We start from the raw sequence: 24,476 nt of genomic DNA, 5'->3' as shown, positions 1-24,476 counted from the left end.
GTGTTTTCTAAAGGATAAATCTTCATTGTTGTTTGGAATGTCTTGGTATTTTATCTTGAACAGAGAATTACCAATAGTGAAGAATCATAAAAACTTATTGGAGGATTCATCTATGGTTTTATTTGTTTAATCTATTTAATCTATTAATTGAGTGTAGCTCAACAGGAAATCCGGCCGAAAGTAAGAGAAGGTAGGGATTATAAATATTTCCAGACAGTTTATTATCTCCTATGGAAAAATATAATGTTGTTCTCTAATGACCTTATTTTCCTGAATCCACTTATCTGTTTCTTCAACTGGAGAAATGCTTCATTCGTCTTTTGTCTAGGCACTATACTAAAGATACAAAATATGACATGGTCAATCTCGGGAAGTTCATTGTTTCATTGAATAGTTTTTAAGTATTAGGAACTGAATATACAAAGATAAAAGAAAAACTTTTTCTTCTGATTTCTCATTCATTCTATGGAAACTATTTGCTATAATGAGTACACATATCTTCTTTTAACGGACTTGTGTCTTACAATTGTGGTTATAAGTAATGCCGTGAGCAACACATACATAATTGAATACAATCAAGTCATAGGTAGAGTATTGGAATTGCCAATTTAGGTCCCTCAGAGATCAGCATGGGAGATTCCATGAAAGCTCAGAAGGCTCCTAATTTGGCTATATCCTGGGATGCAGGAGCATATAGAACAGAGAAGGAGGTAACCCATGAGCATCATGATCCTTGAATGATGAATAGAAATTAGTAAGGCAAAGAACACTGAGGAAGATGGAAGGTGGAGCAGAATAACTTTGTCTGATGCCAGTTTTCTGATCCTGAGAATACCACTAGGATCTCCTAACACGATAGCTGGGAACAAGTCCTACAGAATTGCATCCTTTTCTTACATCATTTTATGTGTTAACAGGAAAGCAGTCTCAACTATGATGCTGGGGCCATCCTACAACCACACAATGGAAACCCCTGCCACCTTCTTCCTTGTGGGTATCCCAGGTTTGCAGTCTTCACATCTTTGGCTGGCTATCTCACTGAGTGTCATGTATACCATAGGCCTGTTTGGAAATACCCTCATAATGACCATTATCTGGATGGATTCTACTTTACAAGAGCCCATGTACTGCTTCCTGTGTGTTCTGGCTACCATGGACATTGTTATGGCCTTTTCTGTAGTGCCCAAGATGGTGAGCATCTTCTCCTCAGGAGACAACTCCATCAGCTTTAACGCTTGTTTCACTCAGATGTATTTTGTTCATGTAGCCACAGCTGTGGAGACAGGGTTGCTGCTGGCCATGGCTTTTGACCGCTATGTAGCCATCTGTAAGCCCCTACATTACAGGAGAATTCTCACACCTCAAGTGATGCTGGGAATGAGTGTGGCCATCATCATCAGAGCTGTCATATTCATGACTCCGTTGAGTTGGATGGTGAGTCATCTACCTTTCTGTGGCTCCAATGTGGTTCTCCATTCCTACTGTGAGCATATAGCTGTGGCTAAGTTGGCATGTGCTGACCCCATGCCCAGTTGTCTCTATAGTCTTATTGGTTCCTCTATTATTGTGGGCTCTGATGTGGTCTTCATTGCTGCCTCCTATAACCAGATTATTTGGATAGTATTTGGTCTTTCCTCAAGTAATGCTTGGTTGAAAGCATTAAGCACATGTAGCTCCCATGTGGGAGTTATGGCTCTGTACTACCTACCTGGGATGGCATCCATCTATGTTGCCTGGCTAGGGGAGAACATAGTGCCTTTGCACACCCAAGTGCTGTTAGCTGACTTGTACCTGGTCATCCCAACCACCTTAAACCCCATCATCTATGGCCTGAGGACCAAACAAATAAGAAAGCTTTCATGGAGCTTGCTGATGCACTGCCTCTTTGACCACTTCAACCTGGGTTCAAGAACACAAAATCTGTTCAGACGTTGAGCATTACAGACAACTTGAAAGAAGCCTTCGGATCTGTCAGCTGGTTTGGTTTACCTGGCACATTAGGAGTTCTAAGATGAAACTAAAGGGTATCTTTTCATAACTTTCCAATTTCTAGTGAAGATGTGAATGAAATGATTAACTTTGTGACAAGACTTTGAATGGTTTTAATCAACTAGTATCTGAATCAGAGATAAGTTTCAGCAGAGAATATAGAAGTAGGGTTTTTCTTTTTTTAGCTTCTGACCCATATTTCCAACTTAGTATCCTACCAGTCCCTCTGCAGAACAAACAGACTGTTTCATCCCCCAACACCTGGCTGATTTTCTCAGGATTGTTCATCTCCTATGTGATTATATGGAAGCAACATTTAATATATTACCCTACCTTCTGGCCCTTTGATGAATCCATTCAACTTGTGTCATGTACTCACACCTGGACCAGAGAGAGTCCTTCTCCAATAAAAATGAATTCCAGTTTATCTGAGGCGATATAAACTTGGATCACTGATAGTGGCCATTTTACAATACATGAACTTGGAAAGAGAAATCTGTTCCACAGCAGGAGAAGCAGATTAGCAAAATGGGATGAAGAAACGGAGTCTGTGATTTAATTCATTTTGGACACCCAGAGGGTATTCCTGTTATTATGTTCTATAAGATATTTCTATATACTTTTAATATATCCCCTATTAAGCTAGTTGGAGTCAGTATACTAATCACAAGCTTTTTATTTCTAAGTAACAGAATCAAAGGCAATGTGAATTTGGTTTTGAACATCTTTCTCTTTGCTTTCTAGTCCTGCTTGTGTAACTGAGAGACAGAAAAGAGACACATCAAATATAACACAGGTCTTTCTTCTCTTGGACACCTCTAAGGAGGTATGCTCTGGGATGAAAATGTTAATAGAGTATAATAACAATAATGCTGCTGAAATTATTATTCAAATAATAATAATTTGAATTATTGAAGGTCCTCTCCAGATCATCAGATACTTAATTGGTGTTTGTTTTTATTTTCCCCTTTCAGAAAGTCTTAAACAGAATAATCAGTACATGTTAAAACGAAAAGATTTCATATGTAAGAGATACGTAGGTTTGACTCTGGTACATTTGAAAATCTTAATAAAAGATAATTCTAATAGTGTTGATAGCAAGTTATATCTGAGTCTTACTATCTTCTTTCGACTGATGGGGGAAACAATGTTGATTCATGGAGGGTATTGAAGATTAAATAAAATACTGAATGGAGAGCACATAACACAACATCTGACGTATTATATATACTTAAAAATATAGCCAATAAATTTCTAGTTCCAACTATTAAGGGGTAGTTCTAGGCACTATTGAAACTGCAGTTCTGTGTAGATTAGTACTCATGTGATAACTGTTCGAAACAGATTTGTTGCTTAACAAATCAGCATTCATAACCTTTGCTAACATTGAAATTGTTTACCTACCTAGAATGTATTCTCTCTATTTCTGAATAGGTGCAGAGTAGGAATCAGCTCTAAAAATCTGATAATGATGCACTGTGTTCCCAAAGAGTAGTAAAAAGCCCTTTCGTCCCCTTGTCACCCTCTAACATAAAAACAAGTGAAGATCGTGAGCTGGTTAAGCACATTTGATAAGATTTCCATTTTGAAAATTACACTATTCTTTCTCCATTAGCAACCCAAAGAATTGGCAATTCCCACTATTTCAAAGAATATTAGATGCATTAAAGAATCTGATGTAACGTGACAAAGTTATAGTTCAGACTGCCCTTGAAACAGAAATTTCTTGCCGGCATTCCCATCAGAAGGCTGCCCTGCCAGCTTTGTGTTTCATTCACGTTATAATCCCTAAAACTAGCTGAGATCTACTGATGATAGTTAAATATTGAACTACATACTTCCCAAAGTGGACTGGTTCCCTGCCATGGTTACCCCAAAGTAGAAAGTCCTGTGCATCTCTTGATACATTCACATCTGACTCCTCCCTAATACAAGAGGTAATGTGTACTGCTTTAACTAGTTGCCTGGGACCCACAGTAGAATTTCAGTGTTTGGCTCTTCAGACATTACAAGCAATACTGCTTGAAAAAAACGGGAGACTGGATTTCCTTTGAGGAGTTGCAAACCCAAGGATTTGCCCTCTGTATCTAAATTTGCAGGACCCAAGCATTTCATGCTTTTAGTTGGCTTTCCCCTCAAGGCTCAGGCATTGCCCCTCTTGGTTCTCTGCTAGTAAAACAAGGAAGGGAAAGCTCATCCCTGCCTTGAAGTGAATGATCCCACCAAGTCAGAGTGCCACTCCAGACACTCCAGGAAGTGGTCCAGGCACTCTACCCTCCACATGGCTACCTACCTCTTCCCCTTCTGGACCACTTTTGAAATTATCCATCAAATTAGTAGCTGAACAGGGTTATAATTTAGTACCATCCAGTCTTTCATGCCCCTATGAGGCAAGAGCTTATTTTTGTTTTGATTCAAAGCATAGTAATGAAAGTTTCCTCACTTAAATATTTATCAACATACACACATACACACACACACACACAGTGCTAGACTGTGGCTACAATGGTGAACCAGACAAATAAGCCTTGTCTTAATGGAGTTCTGAGAAGGTGTTACGAGAGGTTTGGGGATTTGATCAGAGACGTAAAAGAAACTTTTTACTCCAAACAAATGGACTGAAGGTATATTTTATTATATAGAGGATAGCAAAGGCGATAGTCCACAAACAGATATGAATAGGTCAAATATTAAGAGGGAAAAACATCAGCTCAACTGGAAAGGGAAAACATCCACATTGGCTGAGATCGCAGCAGATTCGAATAGGTCATATAATGAGAGGGAAAAACATCAGATTGGCTGGAAAGAGAAAACATCCACATTGACTGAAGGGAAATGACATAAATCAACCGGAAAGAGAAACATCAGGTTGACCGAAAAGAGAACACCTCAGGTTGGTTACTTATAACATCCACGCTCCACTGTTGGGGAGAGTCCCTTTGACTGACAGAACTGGGCAGGAATCGCATCATCAGAGGTCCTGGGCCGGGTGTCCTCTCCACAGGTGAGACTCTCACCAGGCCTTGGTTTCCAGCAGTTTATATAAGCAGTTACAGAGTTTTTTCAGAGCAAGCATTCAATGTTCCCATGCACAAATGGTTATCGGTGGCATACGTGTACTGAGCCTCCTGGCTATCATCCTAGCCTGGCAGGCAGTTGTGTACCAGCATTGTTTTCCCCTGGTTGTCGTCCCAGCCTGGCACAGATGGCCAGTCTGCCCCAGGTCGTGACGCCCAAAGGACCTTGATATTTTTTATAAATTGCAACTATCTCTGTGGGAGAAAGGCCAGTTTCTGGGAAAAAGGCCAGTTTCCACCACACAGAAAGCAGCTTTATATTTCTTTGTGTGCTGGTGTCTATAGGTTAACGGAACGGCCAAACCTGGCTGCACTCATGTCAAGACATTTTTAGCCGTGGCCATTTCCATTAACCATAAGATACCATATGCACAGACAATGATCTTTGTACATAAGTATACAAGGCATATCCAAGAACCCAAAATCTAATGACTATAACAATTATAAAACTATCTCATAATAAAGGACCTCAATCCCAAGGTAATAAATTAAATAACCCCTTAGAATATGAAGTATTATTAACTTGATCTTGCAAATCATGTACAGTATTAAAGATAACATCAGATAAGGTAACATCTAGGCCTAACAAATTAGCTTATAGAAGTCCAGATTGTCTCCCGTCATGGAGGGTAGCAGAAGGCAGGGTAATAGAGAAATTATAATTAGTTTTGTGTAACTGATCAGATATAGGCTTATACTGAGAAGTTGTTTGATGTTTTTGAGACCAAACTTCTTGGCCATTTATAGTCCAGGTTACAGGTCCCACTGGTGTAGAGCAGTTGGTTTAGCAGTGTAGGGTCAAAGGTTATCCAACGGAGACATTAGTTGGTGTGTAGGTCTATAGCAGACATGGAGTTGTAGCATAGCATAGCGAGCGCAGTAGGAATATCTATTTACATAAAAAAACAGAATTTTTAGGAACATGAGAGAATTGTTTACGTTTTGGATACATGACTGTGAGTGTTGTAGTGAGCCCTTAGGCCATTACTTTTGTGGCATGGGGAGTCGCATTGGGTGCGTGTGTCACCCATACTTTTGTTTTAGGTTTTTATTCATCTGTAGACCCAAATCTTTGCATTTTTTTTTTTTAGTTAATTTAGTTGGAGGTTGTCCTTGTGACACACTTGGAGTCAAGAGGGGAAGCACCAATAATTGTCCCATTTGTTTTTTAGACTCTGTAATTAGCATTGTGTCACTACCATTATATAATATAAATTTTATTTTTTTTTGGTAATTTGGATCAATGACTCCTCCTAGTACGTCAATACCTTTTGCTGCTAGTCTAGAGCATCTTTTTTAATAAACTAAAAGTGTTTTGGGGAAATTATACCCCCATCTCAGTAGGGACTATAGATTGCTTCTTAGGGGGCAATTGAATAGAATAGACAGTGGATAAATCCAATACAGATGCTTTGGCCATGGCACGAAAAGGCGGTTTAGCAGATTGAGTCAATGGCTAAGAGGTTAAGGTCATAAGCTCATGGATAGTGGCTGCCATTTTTGTAATTTTTGTTGGTAACAACCTCGACAGGGGAGTCTCATTAGGGCCTAGTGGCCTGTTAGTTAACATATTTAGAGCAGTACTTAGATGGTTGTGTCATCCCTTTAATGAGCCATGACTGAGTTTTTTCAATTGTTGTTTAAGCAAGCCATGTATTTGTTTTATGAGGCCTGCAGCTTGGAGGTAATAAAGTACATGATAAATCTATTTTATATGATTTTTTTTGAAGAAGAAGAAGAAGAAGATCAGCCCTGAGCTAACATCCATGCTAATCCTCCTCATTTTGCTGAGGAAGACCAGCTCTGGGCTAACATCTATTGCCAATCCTCCTCCTTTATTTTCCCCAAAGCCCCAGTAGATAGTTGTATGTCATAGTTGCACATCCTTCTAGTTGCTGTACGTGGGACACGGCCTCAGCATGGCCTGAGAAGCGGTGCGTTGGTGCACGCCCGGGATCCGAACCCAGGCCGCCAGTAGCGGAGTGTGCGCATTTAACCGCTAAGCCACTGGGCCAGCCCAATATATGATTATTTTTGTATAAGTTTGAATCAACTTACTTGTAAAGTGGGAACGATTGTCACTCTGAATTTGCCTTGGTGTTTTATAGAATTTTATGGCACTTTGTTGGGTGGCTGCTTTAGCTGGCATAGCTAATAAATAACCAGAATATGTATCAGCAGCAAAGTAAGCATAAACATATCCACAAGAATTTGGCAATGGTCCAATAAAATCTATTTGTTAGGTATGGGCGGGAAATAATCCCCTTTGAATATGACCTTGGTAAGGGTGTGGAACTCCCTGTTTGTTTAACTGTTGGCATAATTGACATTGTTGTACTACAGTGGCAATATCATCATGGGTGACAAGGATTTCCTTTGTTGTGCCCACCTGTATGAAGTTTGTTTTCCCAAGTGTCCACTCTTTTTGTGGACCCAGCATGCTAGGCCTGGGTTGTTCGCTGCACGACTTTGCACTAGCTGATTAGCATGAGTTATATTTTTGTTTTGTAGAAATTAAAGAACTGTGAGCATCAATATGAAATACAGTAACAATTGTGTTTTAACATCATAATCATATGTCTTTTTATAATTTTTTTAAGTAAAAAAAAGACTTTATTTTGGCAGAAGTTTATCAAAAATACCAAAAGATTTTAAAACATTTGGTAAAATAGGAAATAATGCCTAGTTATTCATTTAATTAAGGTGACAACAGAAACAGTAAGGCAAACAGAGAGTTAAAACAGTCAAAAAAACAAAAACAAAAACCTTAATAGAGAGACTTTAGTCCTTTTGAACATAAGAAATTATTTTAACAAAATATAGATGTTTTGTTTTTTATATAGACTTATTCAAAGGAATACCCTTTTAACCTCTATATAAAGAGCAGATCAAAAGTTTAAGAAAATTACCTTTATAAGAGAGAAAGCGAAATCCTAATTTTTTATTAGCTTACTTTAGCCAACTTGATCACGTACAAAATTTTTCAGGGTTTTATTTTCACAAACCTTTTTCACTTACTTTTTATACATAGAATTTGTCCCATGTCTTTTTTTTTTTTTTTAGTACTTTAGGACAAATTTATCTTTTTTAATAAAACAAAAATATTTTTATTTTTTATATCTTTTTTATGGACAACATACATTTTGTTTTTTGTATACAGACTTTTTAGAAATACGTATTTTTTCATAGACAATTTCTCAACGTACACAGAAGATGTTTATCAATAAACGGAAGCATCTTTTAGTTTCTTTGAGATAAGAAACTACAAGCTTAGTAACCAATTTTTAATGTTTTATCTTATGTGGAAATGACCTAGAGACTCAATAAATTTTTATCAACTTAATTTAGCAAAACTCTAAAGCTTTAAGTTACCAAAAAGATTTTGGATTTTGGAAGCTGTTTTTGAAATAACTTTGCCTTTTAGAAGTTTCTGTGTATTAATAAAAGATGTATTTTATCGTGAGAGGTTTTGAATCCTCTCTTTTAAGAGTGACCCTGAAGGTGAACTCATCTGAAACAGAGGTTTTTTTAGAATAGCCATTACAATTTTAAATTACTTTAAAAGTTTACTTATTTTTACTTGCTTAAGTTTAGATCAGGAATTCCGGGGGAGTTGAAGCGGGAAGCTCAGCAAGGGAAGAGAGAGGAGCAGCAGATTCAGCTTCCACTGCTGGCATGTTTAATTATGTAATTATTTTTTCTTAAAGAGGCAGTACAGTATTCCTGATTTTATTTAGAAACCTCAAAAGAGTACAATAGGCTTCCCACTAGTTGTTTAACGTTTTAGCTGGCTTTTTTCAATTGCATAAGCAAAGATATCAGTTTTGGTAAACTGAAATTGCCCCGTTTTGGCCACTTTCTCTCTGAAGTCTATGGAATATTGTGGCCATGTGGTGTTACAAGAAAAAACTATCTTCTTGGACATGGGCTCCTAGCTGAATATAGTTCATTTAGCCAAGAGGTGGCCCAGAGGGCTTTCCTTGGGGCCGGATGGAATTCGCCCCCTTCAAAATTACAAACATACAGAACAGACAGTCAAATGGGATCCCAAACAAAACAGCTAGGTGCATCTAACAGATTCTGGGTAAAAGTCCTACAACTATTTCCACTCCAGTAGAGATAGCCCTGCCTCTTAAAGAGATAGGACCCCAGACGGAGGGAAAAGGAGTTTTCGGTGTAAGTAAAAACAAACAAACAAATAATTCTAGAGCCTGTTTCCCTGTCATAAGAAAATGTGTCCAGGGTCAGCAGCGCAGGGTCAGATGGAAAGCACTGGGAGCAGTCCCTAGGGCAAATCACCTAGGCAGCTGCTGGACTGTTTCCCAGGAAATCCCACCCAGCCACCCAGCCCAGGGCCGCCAAGCCACAGACAAAGCCTCCTGGCTGGCTCGCCAAATTATTATTGGATGCACATTCAGGCTCTCTATTTGTCACATAAGAGGGGCCAAATAAAACTAGAATGCCAGTCTCATGGCAAGGAAAGAGTTTCTATTTTGGGTGACATCACCTGGGACTGTAAATCTGAAGCTTCTTTTTCCAAGCGTACCTTCTCTCTTGTATTCTATCCCTATCTTCTATAGCCCGACGATAAGCAGTTAATAAACACCAACCTTGCTGTGCCAGAAAAGAAACGTCATCTCCTTTTTTTCCACCATCTGCAAAGCTTTGTTCACATCCAATAGTTGATATCTTGCAGACGAACATCCCAAGATTCACATAATCCTGACCTACGAGTCCACTCCCCAGCCAGAGTGTAAGAGGGAGCGTCCTCCTATCATGGAATTTCTTCCACCTTGGCTTTAGTTACCTTTTGTTTGAACAGGAAAGCCATCTCCTTAATCAAATCCTGCTCACAGTGCCAATTATGTTACGAGAGGTTTGGGGATTTGATCGGAGACGTAAAAGAAACTTTCCACTGCAAACAAATGCACTGAAGGTATATTTTATTACGTAGAGGATAGTAAAGACGATAGTCTGCAAACAGATCTGAATAGGTCAAATATTAAGAGGGAAAAACATCAGCTCAACTGGAAAGGGAAAACATCCACATCGGCTGAGATAGCAGCAGATTCGAATAGGTCATATAATGAGAGGGAAAAACATCAGGTTGACTGGAAAGGGAAAACATCCACATTGACTGAAGGGAAATGACACAAATCAACCGGAAAGAGAAACACCAGGTTGACCGAAAAGAGAACACCTCAGATCGGTTACTCACAACATCCATGCCCCACTGCTGGGGAGAGTCCCTTCAATTGACACGGCTGGGTGGGAATCCGATCATCAGAGTTCCTGGGCCAGGCATCCTCTCCACAGGTGAGACTCTCACCAGGCCTTGGTTTCCAGCAGTTTATACAAGCAGTTACAGAGTTTTTCCAGAGCAAGCATTCAATGTTCCCATGCACAAATGGTTATCAGTGGCATATGTGCACTGAGCCTCCTGGCTATTGTCCCAGCCCTGCAGTTGTGTATGTGCATTGTTTTCCCTGGTTATCGTCCCAGCCTGGCACAGATGGCCAGTCTGCCCCAGGTCGTGATGCCCAAAGGACCTTGAAATTCTTACAAATTGCAACTATCTCTGTGGGAGAAAGGCCAGTTTCTGGGAAAAAGGCCAGTTTCCACCACACAGAAAGCAGCTTTATATTTCTTTGTGTGCTGGTGGCTGTAGGTTAATGGAACGGCCAAATATGGCTGCACTCATGTCAAGACAGAAGGGAAGTGTAAGCAACTACCCTTGAGAAAAGGGTTTTCATACATTTAAGAACTTCAGTCTTCTTGCTTGGTCTTAAAAATCAGATAATAGGAAAAACAATGTGTTTATCCTTGTAATTTTTCTAACAAGAAATCATAGCACCCAAATCAGCTTATAAATGTCAAAAAAAAAATAGCACATTACAAATGAAGCCATTCCACTCCTTAATTCATTCTAGGTTAGAATGAATTTATCACCAAATAATCTTCTTATTCTAGGAAACTTCTAAGATTTGTACTAATAAAACCATAGTAAAAGATCAACATTGATTTGGCCTCTAGCCTCTTCTCCTGCATGTCAATGGACATAACTGGAAGCACTTCCTCAAGATTCATTTCTGAAGTCTATAACAATTTCCCAGGGAGTCCCCCCGCCACCTGCCCAAAAAAAGACACACTCTCTCTAATGTAGGTCAGCTCAATAATTTGCAAGACCGAGACAGTGACTAACCAGTTCGTTCCACTCCAGGCAGATGATGGAAACTTCTCCCCTTCTGCTACTAATACTCAAAGAGCAACGTGGAAGCATCATGGGCAGAATGAGTTTATTTCTATATTTTGGTGTGTTTTGCCTCATTCACAGGTGAATAGCCAAACAATAAATGTAGAAAGATAATTTTTGCTAGTTTTTATTAAAGGAATTAGTTTGCTTCTGCCTATACCTAACCTAATATCTACTTTGCTACCCAATCTTAAGCCAACAGTCACTACCTTCAAGTATAAACTACCTCAGAGGTTGTTACACAACATCACGGTGGCAATATGTAATGTACATATTGCAGCCCTTGCAATAGACAAGCCATTAGTTCTTGCCTTGCAGTTTGTTTCCAGCCACAATCATTCCCACATCATAAACGTCAGGCCTATAATGAATTATTTTTTCCACATACATCACTTTAGGGTCAAAAGCTCAGATATATAGTCTTAAGTCCCTTTCATTATAATGTACGGTTCCTGCACTGATCTTTTGTGCCTGGTCCAATTCTTTCTCCCCACCCTTCCCTCCTGCTTTCCTCCTTCTGTCATAGATTTAGAGAAGAGAGAGGCAGAGTATTATGTAGTTACCAGAACCAGGGAGATTCTCTTGGTGACATAAAGAGATCCGAACTTTAGATCAACCAGCTTATGGGTGAGTCTTTCTTGCAATGTTTTTGTTCTACATTTTTCTTTTTATTATTTCTATTCTCTACCCTGATGTCACGGTCTCCATTCTAATCCAAAAACAAGTACATATATTAGATGCACAATATATTACTTTGGCCTAGAGTTTGCCATTGGCATGGGCACTTTTCTATGTAAAGGGCTCTAGACCATCAGGAGAGGCCCTAAGAAACAAAGCCCCCACTGTCAAGATGCTGGCTGTCGGAAGGTGAGATAGGAAGGTGACATAGGCAAATTCCATGGATTGCCTTCCTCTATCCTTGAGAAAGGAACAACAATATCAGATGGATCTGAGATCTTCATAACAATCTTGTGAGGTAGGAGAGTATGCAGCTACTATACCCACTTTTCCACTGAGGACACTTGAAAGTCTTTCAAACAGGTGGGATGTTTCAGATCCAAATGTAATGAATGATATGCAGACATGTGACCTGAGAAGCGAGTTTGTCAATCTTGTTTCATTTGAATGTGAGAAATACTTTATAATCTTTTCAGTCTTCTTTCAACAGCTTTTTGAGAAATAACTTGCTGTTTTAAGGCCATTTCAGTTGCTTCATCCATCAAGTGAAAATAAAAACAAGGCTCACAGGATTTCAGATCCTGAGACTTAGGGTAAAGGGCAGGACCAGGACACAGGTCTCCTTAGAGTCTGAGATTGAGCGATTTGCCCAGCTTGCGTTCAGAGCATGGATGGTCACCGGGGTGGTCTGGGCAATGCTGCAATGCATTTATTTCTCGACTTAGGAGGTCAGAGAGCTGGGGTCAATTATGGGTTGCTCAGAAGCAGGAAAACTCAGATGAAGCATTCTTCTACTGGTATCAGCACAGAAACCAGCTCTGGACATGGACAGTATTCTTTTGGCTTCTTGGTACACCCTATCCAAAGGTTTTCCTGAACACTGGATCTACATCATCATTGTCACTGACTTAATCACGGCACCAACAGGGATGTGGAAGATGGGCACGAGCTACAGAAAGGATAGAGTCCTGATCCTCAGAACCGCTCTAATCTTCACCATCAGCCCTACCACACTTCCCTCATAAGGGTCCACTGCTCATTTGACTGAGCCTCAGCTTTTTCACATGAGTGGTTTAGAGCGAGACTTTGGCCCAGTGGCAACAGATCAGTGGGTCAGGCAGAGGAATCTCTGGATTCCTGGCTCAGCTCAGTTCAAGGGGACCCTTGTCTGTGGCAGTGCCCTCCAAGACTCCTGCAGTCCAGGTGAAATTCCAGGGCCTCTACCTATGATGGGGGCTCTCTTAGTCCTCTCCATCCAGGGAGCAGATGGGCAGAGGAGTGGTGTTGTTGGCGCCAATGCTGTAGAAAGGACTAAAATAGGGCAGGAGGCACCCAGGGAAGGGATAGTGGGGGAAAGTGAAAATGTGGGAGCAGTTACAGTCACATTGTAGAAGGAGATATCATGGGCCTCATAATCCAGGAAGACTTCCACCTGGTGTGGAGGGACTGCCAAAGACAAGAGGGGGTATTCATTGTTGCCTGCCCGGTACTCATTTCCTTCCTCAACCTTATCCCCCAGAATCCATAGCGGGGGGATAAATAGATCCCCTCCTTCCACACTTTCTTTACACACTCCCAGGCCCCATTTAGACCTGTCTACCACCTCCACCGCCCAGTAGTGCTGGCCTGAGGAGATACTTTGGCTGCCCAGGACGACACTGTAATGATAAAATCTCTCGGGATTCTCCAGCAGTTTATGCTTGGTGTCTCCATAGCGCATACATTTTCTTTCCTTGGACACGATGATGTGGGAATAAGCAGTGTTTGGTTCCAGGTTCAAGTAACCTAGGGAAAAAGATCCTGGATGGTATCTCAACAGAGCCAGGGGACATGGGTGAGGTCTCCTTCATAAATACAGCCACATTTTGTCAGTGACTGGGCTAGGGGGTGGGGATGGATGGGGCATCCAAAGGGCACTGAACCATTTTATTTCTCTGGGAAGCGTCTCTCCCACTGCCCGTCACAATCTCCCCCAGCATTCATTACTTGCATATGTCTTCAGGACTTCTCTTAGCCCCAGCACACAGCAATCCGTCTTCAGCTCCAAGGATACTGGTTCTGGCCTCTGCAGGCTCCAAGATTTGCTCCTGGTAGAGGAGGGGTAAGTCTTGGGGCCGGAAATCCTGGATCTGCCACATGGGCCTTCCCTTAGTGCAGGTAAGAGGGCCTTGGCCTGGGAGATATTCAGTGGGATGCCCCTGCCCAGCAACACCAGGCAAAGCAGAGATGTGATGATTATTAGACTTAGCCCAAAGGGTTTGTGGCACAGAGAGGAGAGCATTCCAATTCCTACGCTGTAGGAATGAACGGTCAGATGTGCACTTGACATTGGGAGGGGAGGAGGTGCTCCACAGAGGAAAAAGGTTCATACTCTGAGCTCAGAGCATAATGAAGACATCTGAACTGTTTTTCCCTCCTTGGGCGATCCACTTGAAACCACACTTTTTATAACTTTACCTGAAATTCTTATTGGTAACACTTGAAATGTATTTGATCAAGTACAAAGAAGAAAAAAGAAAGGTGAATAAAACTTCTTTAGTAAATACAATGATAGAGGGAAAAGATAATGGACCAGCACCCCACTGTTCCATAGGTACTGTGTCTATATTCCTTCCCAACCTCTGGTTATGGCCAGGCCCCACTATCCTTTATAAGGCCACCTAGGGGCTCCAAGGATGGGATGGGGACATACCTGTTTAAGACTTCCTGGGGCTGGCCCCATGGCTTAGCGGTTAAGTGCCCACGCTCCACTACTGGCGGCCTGGTTTTGGATCCCGGGTGCGCACCGACGCACTGCTTCTCGGGTCATGCTGAGGCTGCGTCCCACATACAGCAACTAGAAGGATGTGCAACTATGACATACAACTATCTACTGGGGCTTTGGGGAAATAAAAGGAGGAGGATTGGCAATAGATGTTAGCTCAGAGCCGGTCTTCCTCAGCAAAAAGAGGAGGATTAGCATGGATATTAGCTCAGGGCTGACCATTCTCACAAAAAAAAAAAAAAAAAAAAAAAAAAATTCCTGAATACCTTAGAAGGAGAAGAAAAAAGGAGCATGAAAGTATGTGCTGTTCCTTGGAGGGACCAGACAGACAGCAAGCTCTGAGAGGTGGTTTTTCTAAGAGAATGGGAGGCAGAGAACAAGGCTGAAGAGAAGGCCTACAGAGGTAGAGAGGGGAAGCCTATGAGAGGGGAGCAGGGCAGGCTGAGCTCTGGCTGGACTGGTCAACTTCAGGCTCCATCTCAAGACTCTTAGGCCAGAGAGAAGGCGCTGCCCCACCTACTAGGCTACAACTACAAGGGACCAAGTCATCCACTCACCGGGATACAGAACAGCAGGCATTAGTGGGAGGTGTACGGGTCCCATGTCAGGCTCCCAGGCCCCATTGAAGACTAGGGAATCCTCTCTCCTGGAGTCCCAGGCTTTCTTGAGCTCTCACTCAAGGTTGCCAGGAAAACCTGCTACTCATCTGTAGCATCCAGCGGACAGGCCTCTGAGATCTCTCTTCCAGCTCTGCAATCATCCTCCATAGGACTCAGCTCTGTTGGAGGAGCTCATTGTGATTCATCTCCACTTTTTGCATGGTCTCCCCCTGCTCCTGCTCTAGGCTGGCCAGAGCTGCAGCTGCCTCTACTTCCAGCCGCCACCCTGGTGGCTGTTTTTTCTGTGGTAATCTTGATACTTCTCAAACTCCCACATGATACTCTGCTTTTGGGTTTCCACCTGTACCTGCAGAGCCAAGAATGGAAATCGGCACAGATATTGTTCATGTAGGGCCTCCCAGGATTGAAGACACTGTCACATGCATACAGATATGCTCTGGAATGTTCTGATACCAACTGTATGCCTGGCACTTTAGATGCCAAGATAAAGGATACTATTTTTCCTACCTTTCTGTTCCCAGAGCTCCAGTACATGCTTCTGGGTCTCTATTCCTACTCTTACCGACCCCAGTAGGGCCCAGGTTATTATCATGGCACTACATACTCTAGACTATTTTCTATTTTCTTCATAATAATATTCTGTTTTCAGAATAATGACCAGAAGCATTACACTTAAGCCTCTAAGGCAGTGTAACCTAGCTACACTGTTAGATGCTTTTGCTTCTTGCTGGTACTATATAAACTCAATATGCTGTTTCAGTGCTACCTTCTATTGATCAAAAGTTTTGATTTTTTGGTAGTTATAGACCTCTAATTTATTTCAGAGGTGATTTTCCAGTATTGTAATAACAACTTTTAGTAAATATGCTCTAACTGGGAAAAGAGAAATAGAAACTATGCTTTACTAAGCGTTACACAAATGATGCTATTGTAAGCTAACACATTAGTGAGGCACATACTTTGCCTTGCTCACATATGAGGACACAAGCCCAGAGGTTAACCCTGTATCACAATCAAGAAACTGGAATTGAGAGGCTACATGTCCCACCTAAGGTGCATATGTTTAGAGAAAGCAGGTAAGAGGACCCCTGGCTATCTGACTTCAAACCCAACATTCTGCCTCACAGAGATGAGGAAGCTACCATGGGTCAGCTCCAGGAAAACACAGGGACCACAGAGGCTCCTTTCCCCAGGTGGCAACCTGCCTTCCAGTTGGCAGTTCGTTTCCTCTCACTAACTTCCAGCTTCCAGACCTCTTCTTGCTCTTTCCTCAGATGTTTCAGACCCTCATGCAGTTTGCATTGAAAGAGATAAAGACCTCATGAGGATGCCTTATCAGCTCAGGTTGATAAGGAGGCTTCCTAGCATTGGTGGATGATGCGAATACATGTGTCCCTCAGAGGGTGGGCCAAGATGAATGCTGGGAGAAAAGGGAATGCCACAACAGGAGCGGATTCATACACAGATGACATCCAAGGTAGCTCTTGATCTGAGAATCGTTTCAAGTCCCACATTTTCTAAGTTTCTGTAAGGTAGAAGAAAAGGTCCATTTCCAACCTTGCCAGAAAACGACCTTGGACTTTCCTATCCATGACTCTTGTTATCCTTATCTGATTTTTTTATCCTTTGCTCTCCTAAAGCCTTGTTCTTCAAAGCATGGTCCAAGTGAGTCAGCAACAACAGCATCATCTGGGAGCTTGGTAGAAAGGCAGAATCTCAGGCCTCACTCCAGGCCTCCTGAATTAGAATCTGAATTTTAACGAATATTTGGGTGGTTCCTATGCACATTAAAGGTAAGAAGCACTACCCTAGAATACTAATGCAAGAGATTACTACTAGAAAGCATCAGTGTTCTGATAATAATATTAACCATTTTATTAAAGATTTACCAAGTGCCACATATGGCTTAAGCACTAAATATAATTTAGTACTCACAATCCCTTGAGACTGGTATTATCCCCATTTTATAGATAAGAAAACTGAAGCTTGGAGAGTGAGCTACTCAAAGTCATTCAGCTTGTCAGTGGTTGGGCTGGGATTTACCCAGTTCTTTAATTCCTATGCGTATGTTATACTGCCTCCCTCTTCTAATACTCTCAAAACCAAATGAGTAAGTGATATTTTTAATTTTTTTACAAATTCTTCTTACATAGGAAAACAGCTAATATACAGAATTTGTCTTCTACTCTTGCCTTCTAACCTAAACTTTAAGAAAGAGAATTAAGACCAGTGCAGATCAATGGATCACTGAATCATTGGGATAAGGACTGTGACAAAGATGTTTCAGCATGGACATCTGAAGAAAGAACTAGAAGGTGGGAGCTGATCAGTGTAGCTATAAAAGGAGTAGCAGGTTTGTCAGAGATGACTTTCCTCTAAAAATGTCTTAGTAGAAGAGAAAGAACATGGGCAGAAGAGCAAAAAGACCTGAGTCCTAGCCTTTCATTTTCCTTTGACTAACTCAACCTAAGGTCAGAAGGGATCTGACAGGGTTAGATTAGATAATCTCACTCAACTCTAAATGACTCAGCCATGGTTGCTTCTAGCTTTAAAACCAATGAGCATGATCTCAAATCTCTAAGCCTCAATTTTGTCTATAAAAAGAGGGAGTTAATGTGACTCACCCAATGTCAAATGACTATTTGTATCATTTCTAGGAGGGTTGCAGGTTCTGACAGGTGCAGCCTTCACTACTTCACACCCAAATTCATCTAAGCATCCAGAACCCCAGCTAAACCAAACTGGTCTCCTTCAAATTCTCAGTATGGAAAGCATACTGGGATCGGGGATGGAGTGTGGAAGTGGGAGGGAAGGAAATAAAGGAAGTCATAAATGAAAGAAGGGTGTGGCTCACGTATAGGTCTCAGGGAGCTGTGGGTGTGAGGAGCCAAAGAAATGAGCTCTCATTTTGTCCCTGGGGCTGCTAGTCAAGTCCCTGATCTAGAGATAGCCAAGTGAGGGGCAGAGGAGATATGGGTGGCTAAGCTTCTTCTCTCATCTTAAGCTCCCAAGTGCCATCCTCCATGGGCATGACACTGTGGGTCTGATGCTCAGAGGGCCGGCTGCAGGCCTCACACGTGATCAGGCTATCCTTGCTGCAGAACATCTCCAGCTGTTCCCTGTGGAGCTCACACACAGCCCTCTTCATCCCCATTCCTGGATGCAGCCCTAGCAGTTGGACTTTTTCTAAAACATTGGTCAGCTGCCAATTAGGCCACAGGTTCCTTGGCTGAACAGGACCCTGGCAGAGGGGACCCGTGTAACCCCAGATCTCAGATTCTCCTGGGAACTCCCAGAGTCCAGAGAGACAGCTGTGGCAGTGGCTGTGGCCACAGTTGATGCTCAAGGGCACCCTCAGGAAGGTCATGCAGATGGGACAGGCCACTTCTTCCATAATGGCTTCCACTAATGCTGCAGGATCCATGGCTCCTTCTCACCTCCTCCTCAGAATACGAAATAAAGCAGGCAGAGGTAGTGAAGACTGAGAAGAAGAAAAGAAAAAGAAGTAAGAGAAAAAAGTAACAGAAAAGCAGAGAGATCAGTAATAGGGATAATTAGTGACTGAAAAAAACAATGTCCTTATTTGGATGCTTTACTGACTTTGTTTAGTAAGCACTGGCCTTCCCAACTGATGTCCTGAATGGGTCTCATTATTCACACCACACAAGGGACATCTGGGGATGCCTAAGCGAGTGGATGTTAGGAGTTCCCAGTTTTCACTCGCTTGTTCTCTGACCCTCCTCTGGGTTCCCTCACCAGACCATTCCCACTCCACCTCAATCCGGCTCTCCAAATCAGCATTGCTCCTCTTGAAGGTGGGGAAGGTCACATAAAATGTCGTATTTCAGTATCCAAAATAAGGCCAGACATACCCTTAGCTTCACTCTCTGGTACGTTTATATGTATATTTATATACTTTAAGGTACAGAAAAGGTAATATGCCAGAAGCCCATTGTCTAAATGCTCAATTTGTTTTCATCTGTTGGGCACTGAAGTGTAAGGTGTAAGGGAACGAGCAATATTTTCCCCACACTCTGTAAACCCCTACCCACTCCTCCAGCACTAACATTCACTAAGACGCCAAGACGCTCTCTTCAGTGATATGTTAGAAGGAGAATGAAGAGATACTCCTTGGGAGATACAAAGTTTTCTGATGATAATGAAGCCCTTACTGATGAATTCACTACTCTAGCAAGAAATCGAGATATCTGCCAGGGCCACATATGGGTACAGAACTGGAATGGTCAATGGCAGGCTCTTGGCACAGTTGGCAAGATTTATTTGTTCACTTTGCAGGTTTGTGTTACCAGTTATAGTCTGTAAAGGGAAGAGCCATGTTGGTCTTAGCCACTGCTGTATCCTGAGCACCTCAACAGGGCCTGCAGTTATTGCTGAATAAATATATGTTGAATGAGTAAATCAGCTAGACAGAAAATAATTTCTAAAGCCAAAATGTTTTTATAATTTGTTAGGTAATTGAGAGCATATTATACATTAATAATGTATAATATTATATATAATATATAATAATAATAGCAAACACTCCTTAAGCACTTACACTACATGCCAGGCACTATTCTGAGCATTTTACATGGATTAACTCAGTTTATTTCATAACTCTAAGTAGTACATAACTAAGTAGTACATTATTCTACTCTTCTCATTTTACGGATTTGTGAGGATCTACTATTGCCTTTAATGCCTCAGCAGGAGCCAGGTTGAATCTCGGGAGAGAGTGGGCCATCTGCCCTATTGGCACTCTTGTAGTTTAGCTGCCTCGTCTCATGCTGGGGCTATTTCAGTAGAATCCCTACTGCCTTATGCAATTGATTGCCCACTTTTCCTATCCATATTCCATGTCATTTTTTAGGTTTACATCCTGGCCTATCCTCTGAATTATCCTATAGGTAACAGGGACCTATAGATTTTAGAGTTTAAACTTTTAAGTACAGCAGTTTTGGGGAGTAGTTCTTCTCCAGGCTTGAAGACTGAAACTTCTAATAGATGCTATGCCTAGGAAATTAAACCTAAATCCCCTGGTCATTAAGAATGTGCTGGCTGAGGAAGACATGAAGAGCCCCCACACTCCTCCAAAAGACAACAGAAAGCCTCTCACCATTCGTGTCACTAATGACTGTGTCTCTATTGTGGACTTGGGGATCTGGGAGTGTGTGGCGTCATCTCTTGATTTTTCATATTTTCCATATATCTCTATATCCTTTGCCATTAAAAAAAAAAAACAGAAAAGAAACTTTATATGTTGTCCCTATTGGCTTCTTTCTCTCAGCTTCATTTCTGTCCCACGATGATGCCCAGGCAGAAGTCAAGACCTTAAAATATGGCCCATGTACCCTGCTAGCCTCATTTATTTTTATTGTCTTTCGAGTACCCCTCACTTTACCTTCTCTGGTTTATTCTCTGGAGAATATTTTACCATTTCATGTCTTTGTACTGAGGTCCATGCCCTTCCCCCATTTGAAAAGGTTTTCTGCCTTGGTCTCCCTTACATTCTATTTCTCTTCTCTGTTCAAATAGGACTTTATAATATGGTGTCATGAGATATATTTAACCAGTGAAGCCCACCATGAGTCCCAGGAAGAACTGAGGAACAAAAGAGTGAAGAGAACTTTGAGAGATTAAGTATACTATCAGTGTGAACAGTTCTACAACAAAGTGAAATGAATTATGATTGCTAGAATTTGCATCCTGACTCTATGGCTTAATAGCTATTTGACCTTCTTTGCACCTCAGTTTCATCTATGAATGTAGGTGTAATAATGGCAGCTACTTCGGAGGGTTGTGAAAATTGAATGAGATCATCTTTGAGAAGCTTTTAGCACAGAGCTTGGCACATAGCAGGCTTTCACAAATCTAACTAACCTTGGGTCTTTTGTTTTCTTTTCAGGATGCACTCCATATTCTTCTAACTCTTAGGTATCCTCTGAGGATTGAAGAGACAAAGACTCTTCAACCATTAAGCTTCTGTCTCCTCCTGCAATCTGGAAAGCCCCAGGGGCCAGAGTACAGAGAACAATATCTCTGGAGGAGTTATAGTGTTTGGCTGCTGGGTAGAAGTCAAGGGAAGCAAAGGTGTCCAGGGAAAAATCAGGATGATAGAAAATCTGAAAGAGAAAGAGGGCTACCAATGGGAGGTCTTTGAAAGTGACAATACTCCTCACCATGATTCTCTGTTGTTCATCTTTGATCTTATGTCACTTTTCCTGCTCCTCCTGCATAATCCTGTGTAAATCCCTCTTCTTTTGAATGAAAGAAACGTGGACACATTAGAGGAAGTCGAACAGAAAAATCTACAGGGATTTGGGTAACTGATGTGGGGACTGAGTGTTGGGCTGATGCGGTGTCAAGGCCAGAGTCAACCTAGAAAGGAGGATATAAGTCGTCAACCTGAGTAAAAAGGGCTGGTCAGGTCTAAAGGATACCACTGATACGAGCATAACCTTCTGGAAATGAAGATAGGATGGGGTAGAGGGAGAGGGAACAGGGAATACATGACTACTTTGGTTCAAATCAGGGATAGGAAGGGGTAAGTCCAACGTTTAGATGATGGAGAGACTGTTTTCAGGGACCAAAGAGAGTTATGAGAAAGGAAAACAAGCAGTAGGGCTGATTTGGAACATGTTACTTTTTTGTAGAGTGAGACATAAGGTTATCGTAAACAAAAAGACTCCATCAAATGAGTCATGCCTTATTTCTTTTACCTTTAAGACAATTTTAATTTGAATTGTGTATTTCCCATCTTTTAAATAGGAATGAAAAATCCTCACATATCTTATGATTTAGTTATAGTAATTAAGCAGCTTCTCGAATCTTTTTTTAAGTGATTGGCTCTCCAGGTCTTCATATCCCTGTGAATGTCTCTGCAGGGCTGAATGCTGAGGCAGGTTAAGGGCTGGAAATGTCTTAGGAGAGCTTGGCCAGAGCTTTGTGAAGAACACCTCAAAAACTGAGAAGCAATTGTGTCTGTATCTTGATCCGGGTAGTGGCTATGTGGGAGTGTTCATGTATTCACTTTATAAAGTTTATCAAGCTGTGTACACCTGAAATTTGTGCATTTTTACAGTATGTATGTTATACTTCAATCCAAAAGTTAACCAAAAAATGAGGGAACAAGCAGTAATGTTGAATGTTTTGAATATGTCAAGTAAAATAAAGAATGAAAAGGAATCCCAGGCTTGGCAACAGTTCATTGATGGAGATCATTGTTGATCTTAGCAAGAAAATATTTCAATAGCAATAAATTGAAGAGTGAAATAAAAAGATGACTAGTCAAACCAGAGGTCCTGTCATTTGAAAAGACTAATAAAATATGTAAATCTCTTGCAGTGCTAACCAAGAAGAAAAAGAAATGAGGAAAACACAAGCTTCAAGGGAATGAAAGTTATGAAGAGCTAAAATTTGCCAGAGCTGGAGAGAGGAGGGATGGGCAGGGCACGAGCTGAGACTTCCCTCAGAAGAAAGATGGATTTACACAGGGCAGGAGCCAGGAGAGGAAGGTCCTGGATCAGAGGTGAGTTCGTGGAGGAGTCATTCTAGTTCCTCAGTCTCTTCATCTCTAAGCAGTGATTCTCAACTCTGAGTTTGTGGCATCCAGAAAACACATAGCAGTCTTAAGGATATCCTGAATTATTTTTTCCCCTCTTCACTACCATTCTACTTCAAAAAGCTTTCCGTTTTCTTCTCATGATCTATCACTGAAGATGTCTCACCCAGTGCCTATACATAACATCGTTCTTTTATCTGACCATGAAGCAGAGCTCATTACTTTATTCCGTATGTTCCATTATAAGGTATTTCTTATGCTGAGGGTGTTTTGGTTGTGTCAATGGTGTTTTTCTGTTTCAATAAAAATCATAGTTTGTAATCATATCCCAGAAATTTGAATGTTAGAAACCTTCTAAGGACTTTCACCGAGGCTGCTGTGTTACCTGGTATGGAGTCAATCAGTGCTTGGCTATCCAGGGGTAAATGGAAGAGGCAAATGTATGTCACATGGTTAGGATTGAGAACCAAGTGAAGGTTTGTCTAGTGCTTGATTGACAAAGAATATGTTACCACAGCTAATGGGATCCTGAGTCCAGTGCTCCATCATTGTGATATACTCAACTTTTTAGACACAAACAAGGTCCCTGATGTAATATACTCAATTTTTTAGACACAAACAAGGTCTCTGATGAGAAATTAAAAATAATTAAGTAGAGATATTGTCCAAGGGTAGGGATATGGGAACTTCTTAACCTGGAAGCTCCTTATTGAAGGGAGGGACAGGAAATGATGGTTAAGGGCAGGCAAGTCTTGAGGCTTGGCAATTAAGGACCCTTCATTTAAGATTGCCTGGACACCTGGGAAATAGTTCTTGGCATACATATGACTACTGTAAAGTCAACACAAGTGACACAATTGGTTTGCTGACCCATTAGGCTGAAGCCTCCAGAGATGTAATATTAGGTTAATAAGAGTATTGAGGAAGGAGAAGATCAATTATAGTTAACATAGTCTGACCCACACCTGGGACCTTAAGTCCAGATCTGAGATCAAGCCAAATGTCCATGTGCCTAGGAACAGAAATGATCTGATAGTCATAGGAAAAACAGTTGAAACAGCAATTTAGCTTGGATAAAGGATATTTGTCACACCCACTTTCACGCTGTTCTTAATCCCATTTCAACTTGGCAAGAGTTGATGTGTGGCAGCAAAGGTGTTAACTACTCTTAGACTTTTTTTTTTTTTGGTGAGGAAGAATGGCCCTGAGCTAACATCTGTTGCCAATCCTCCTCTTTGTTGCTTGAGGAAGACTGTCCCTGAGCTAACATCTGTGCCAATCTTCCTCTGTGTTTTATATGGGGTGCCTCCACAGCATGGCTTGACAAGCGGTGTGTAGATCTGCTCAGGATCCAAACCAGTGAACCCTGGTCCACCAAAGTGGAGAGCGCAAACTTAACCACTATGCCACCAGGCCGGCCCCTCTTTGGCTTTCTTATTAGAGATTGATTGTCAGCAAATATAAGGGAGCCCTTTACAAAAAAGCTATGAATAAAAAAACAAGGAAACGAACAAAAAAGCTTCAAACAAAACAA

At 41.4% G+C, this 24,476-nt stretch overlaps 1 protein-coding gene and 1 pseudogene across 1 annotated transcript; one reads left to right on the top strand and one right to left on the bottom strand.

Moving 5' to 3' along the window:
* Nucleotides 1-831: 831 nt before the first annotated feature.
* Nucleotides 832-1,935, top strand: LOC101397084 (olfactory receptor 52I1-like). Its single transcript, XM_004434136.3, has one exon. The coding sequence runs from the start codon at nucleotides 934-936 to the stop codon at nucleotides 1,933-1,935; it is 1,002 nt and encodes a 333-aa protein (XP_004434193.2). The 5' UTR covers nucleotides 832-933.
* Nucleotides 1,936-13,238: 11,303 nt separating this feature from the next.
* On the bottom strand, nucleotides 13,239-18,805 carry LOC101396822 (E3 ubiquitin-protein ligase TRIM68-like; annotated as a pseudogene).
* Nucleotides 18,806-24,476: the final 5,671 nt, after the last annotated feature.

The sequence above is a fragment of the Ceratotherium simum genome, chromosome 7 (genome assembly GCF_057802395.1).
Source record: "Ceratotherium simum simum isolate JZ-2026a chromosome 7, ASM5780239v1, whole genome shotgun sequence".
Taxonomy (NCBI): Eukaryota; Metazoa; Chordata; class Mammalia; order Perissodactyla; family Rhinocerotidae; genus Ceratotherium; species Ceratotherium simum.
Note: the sequence above shows the minus strand (reverse complement) of the source record. Positions and strands in the feature narration are given on the sequence as shown.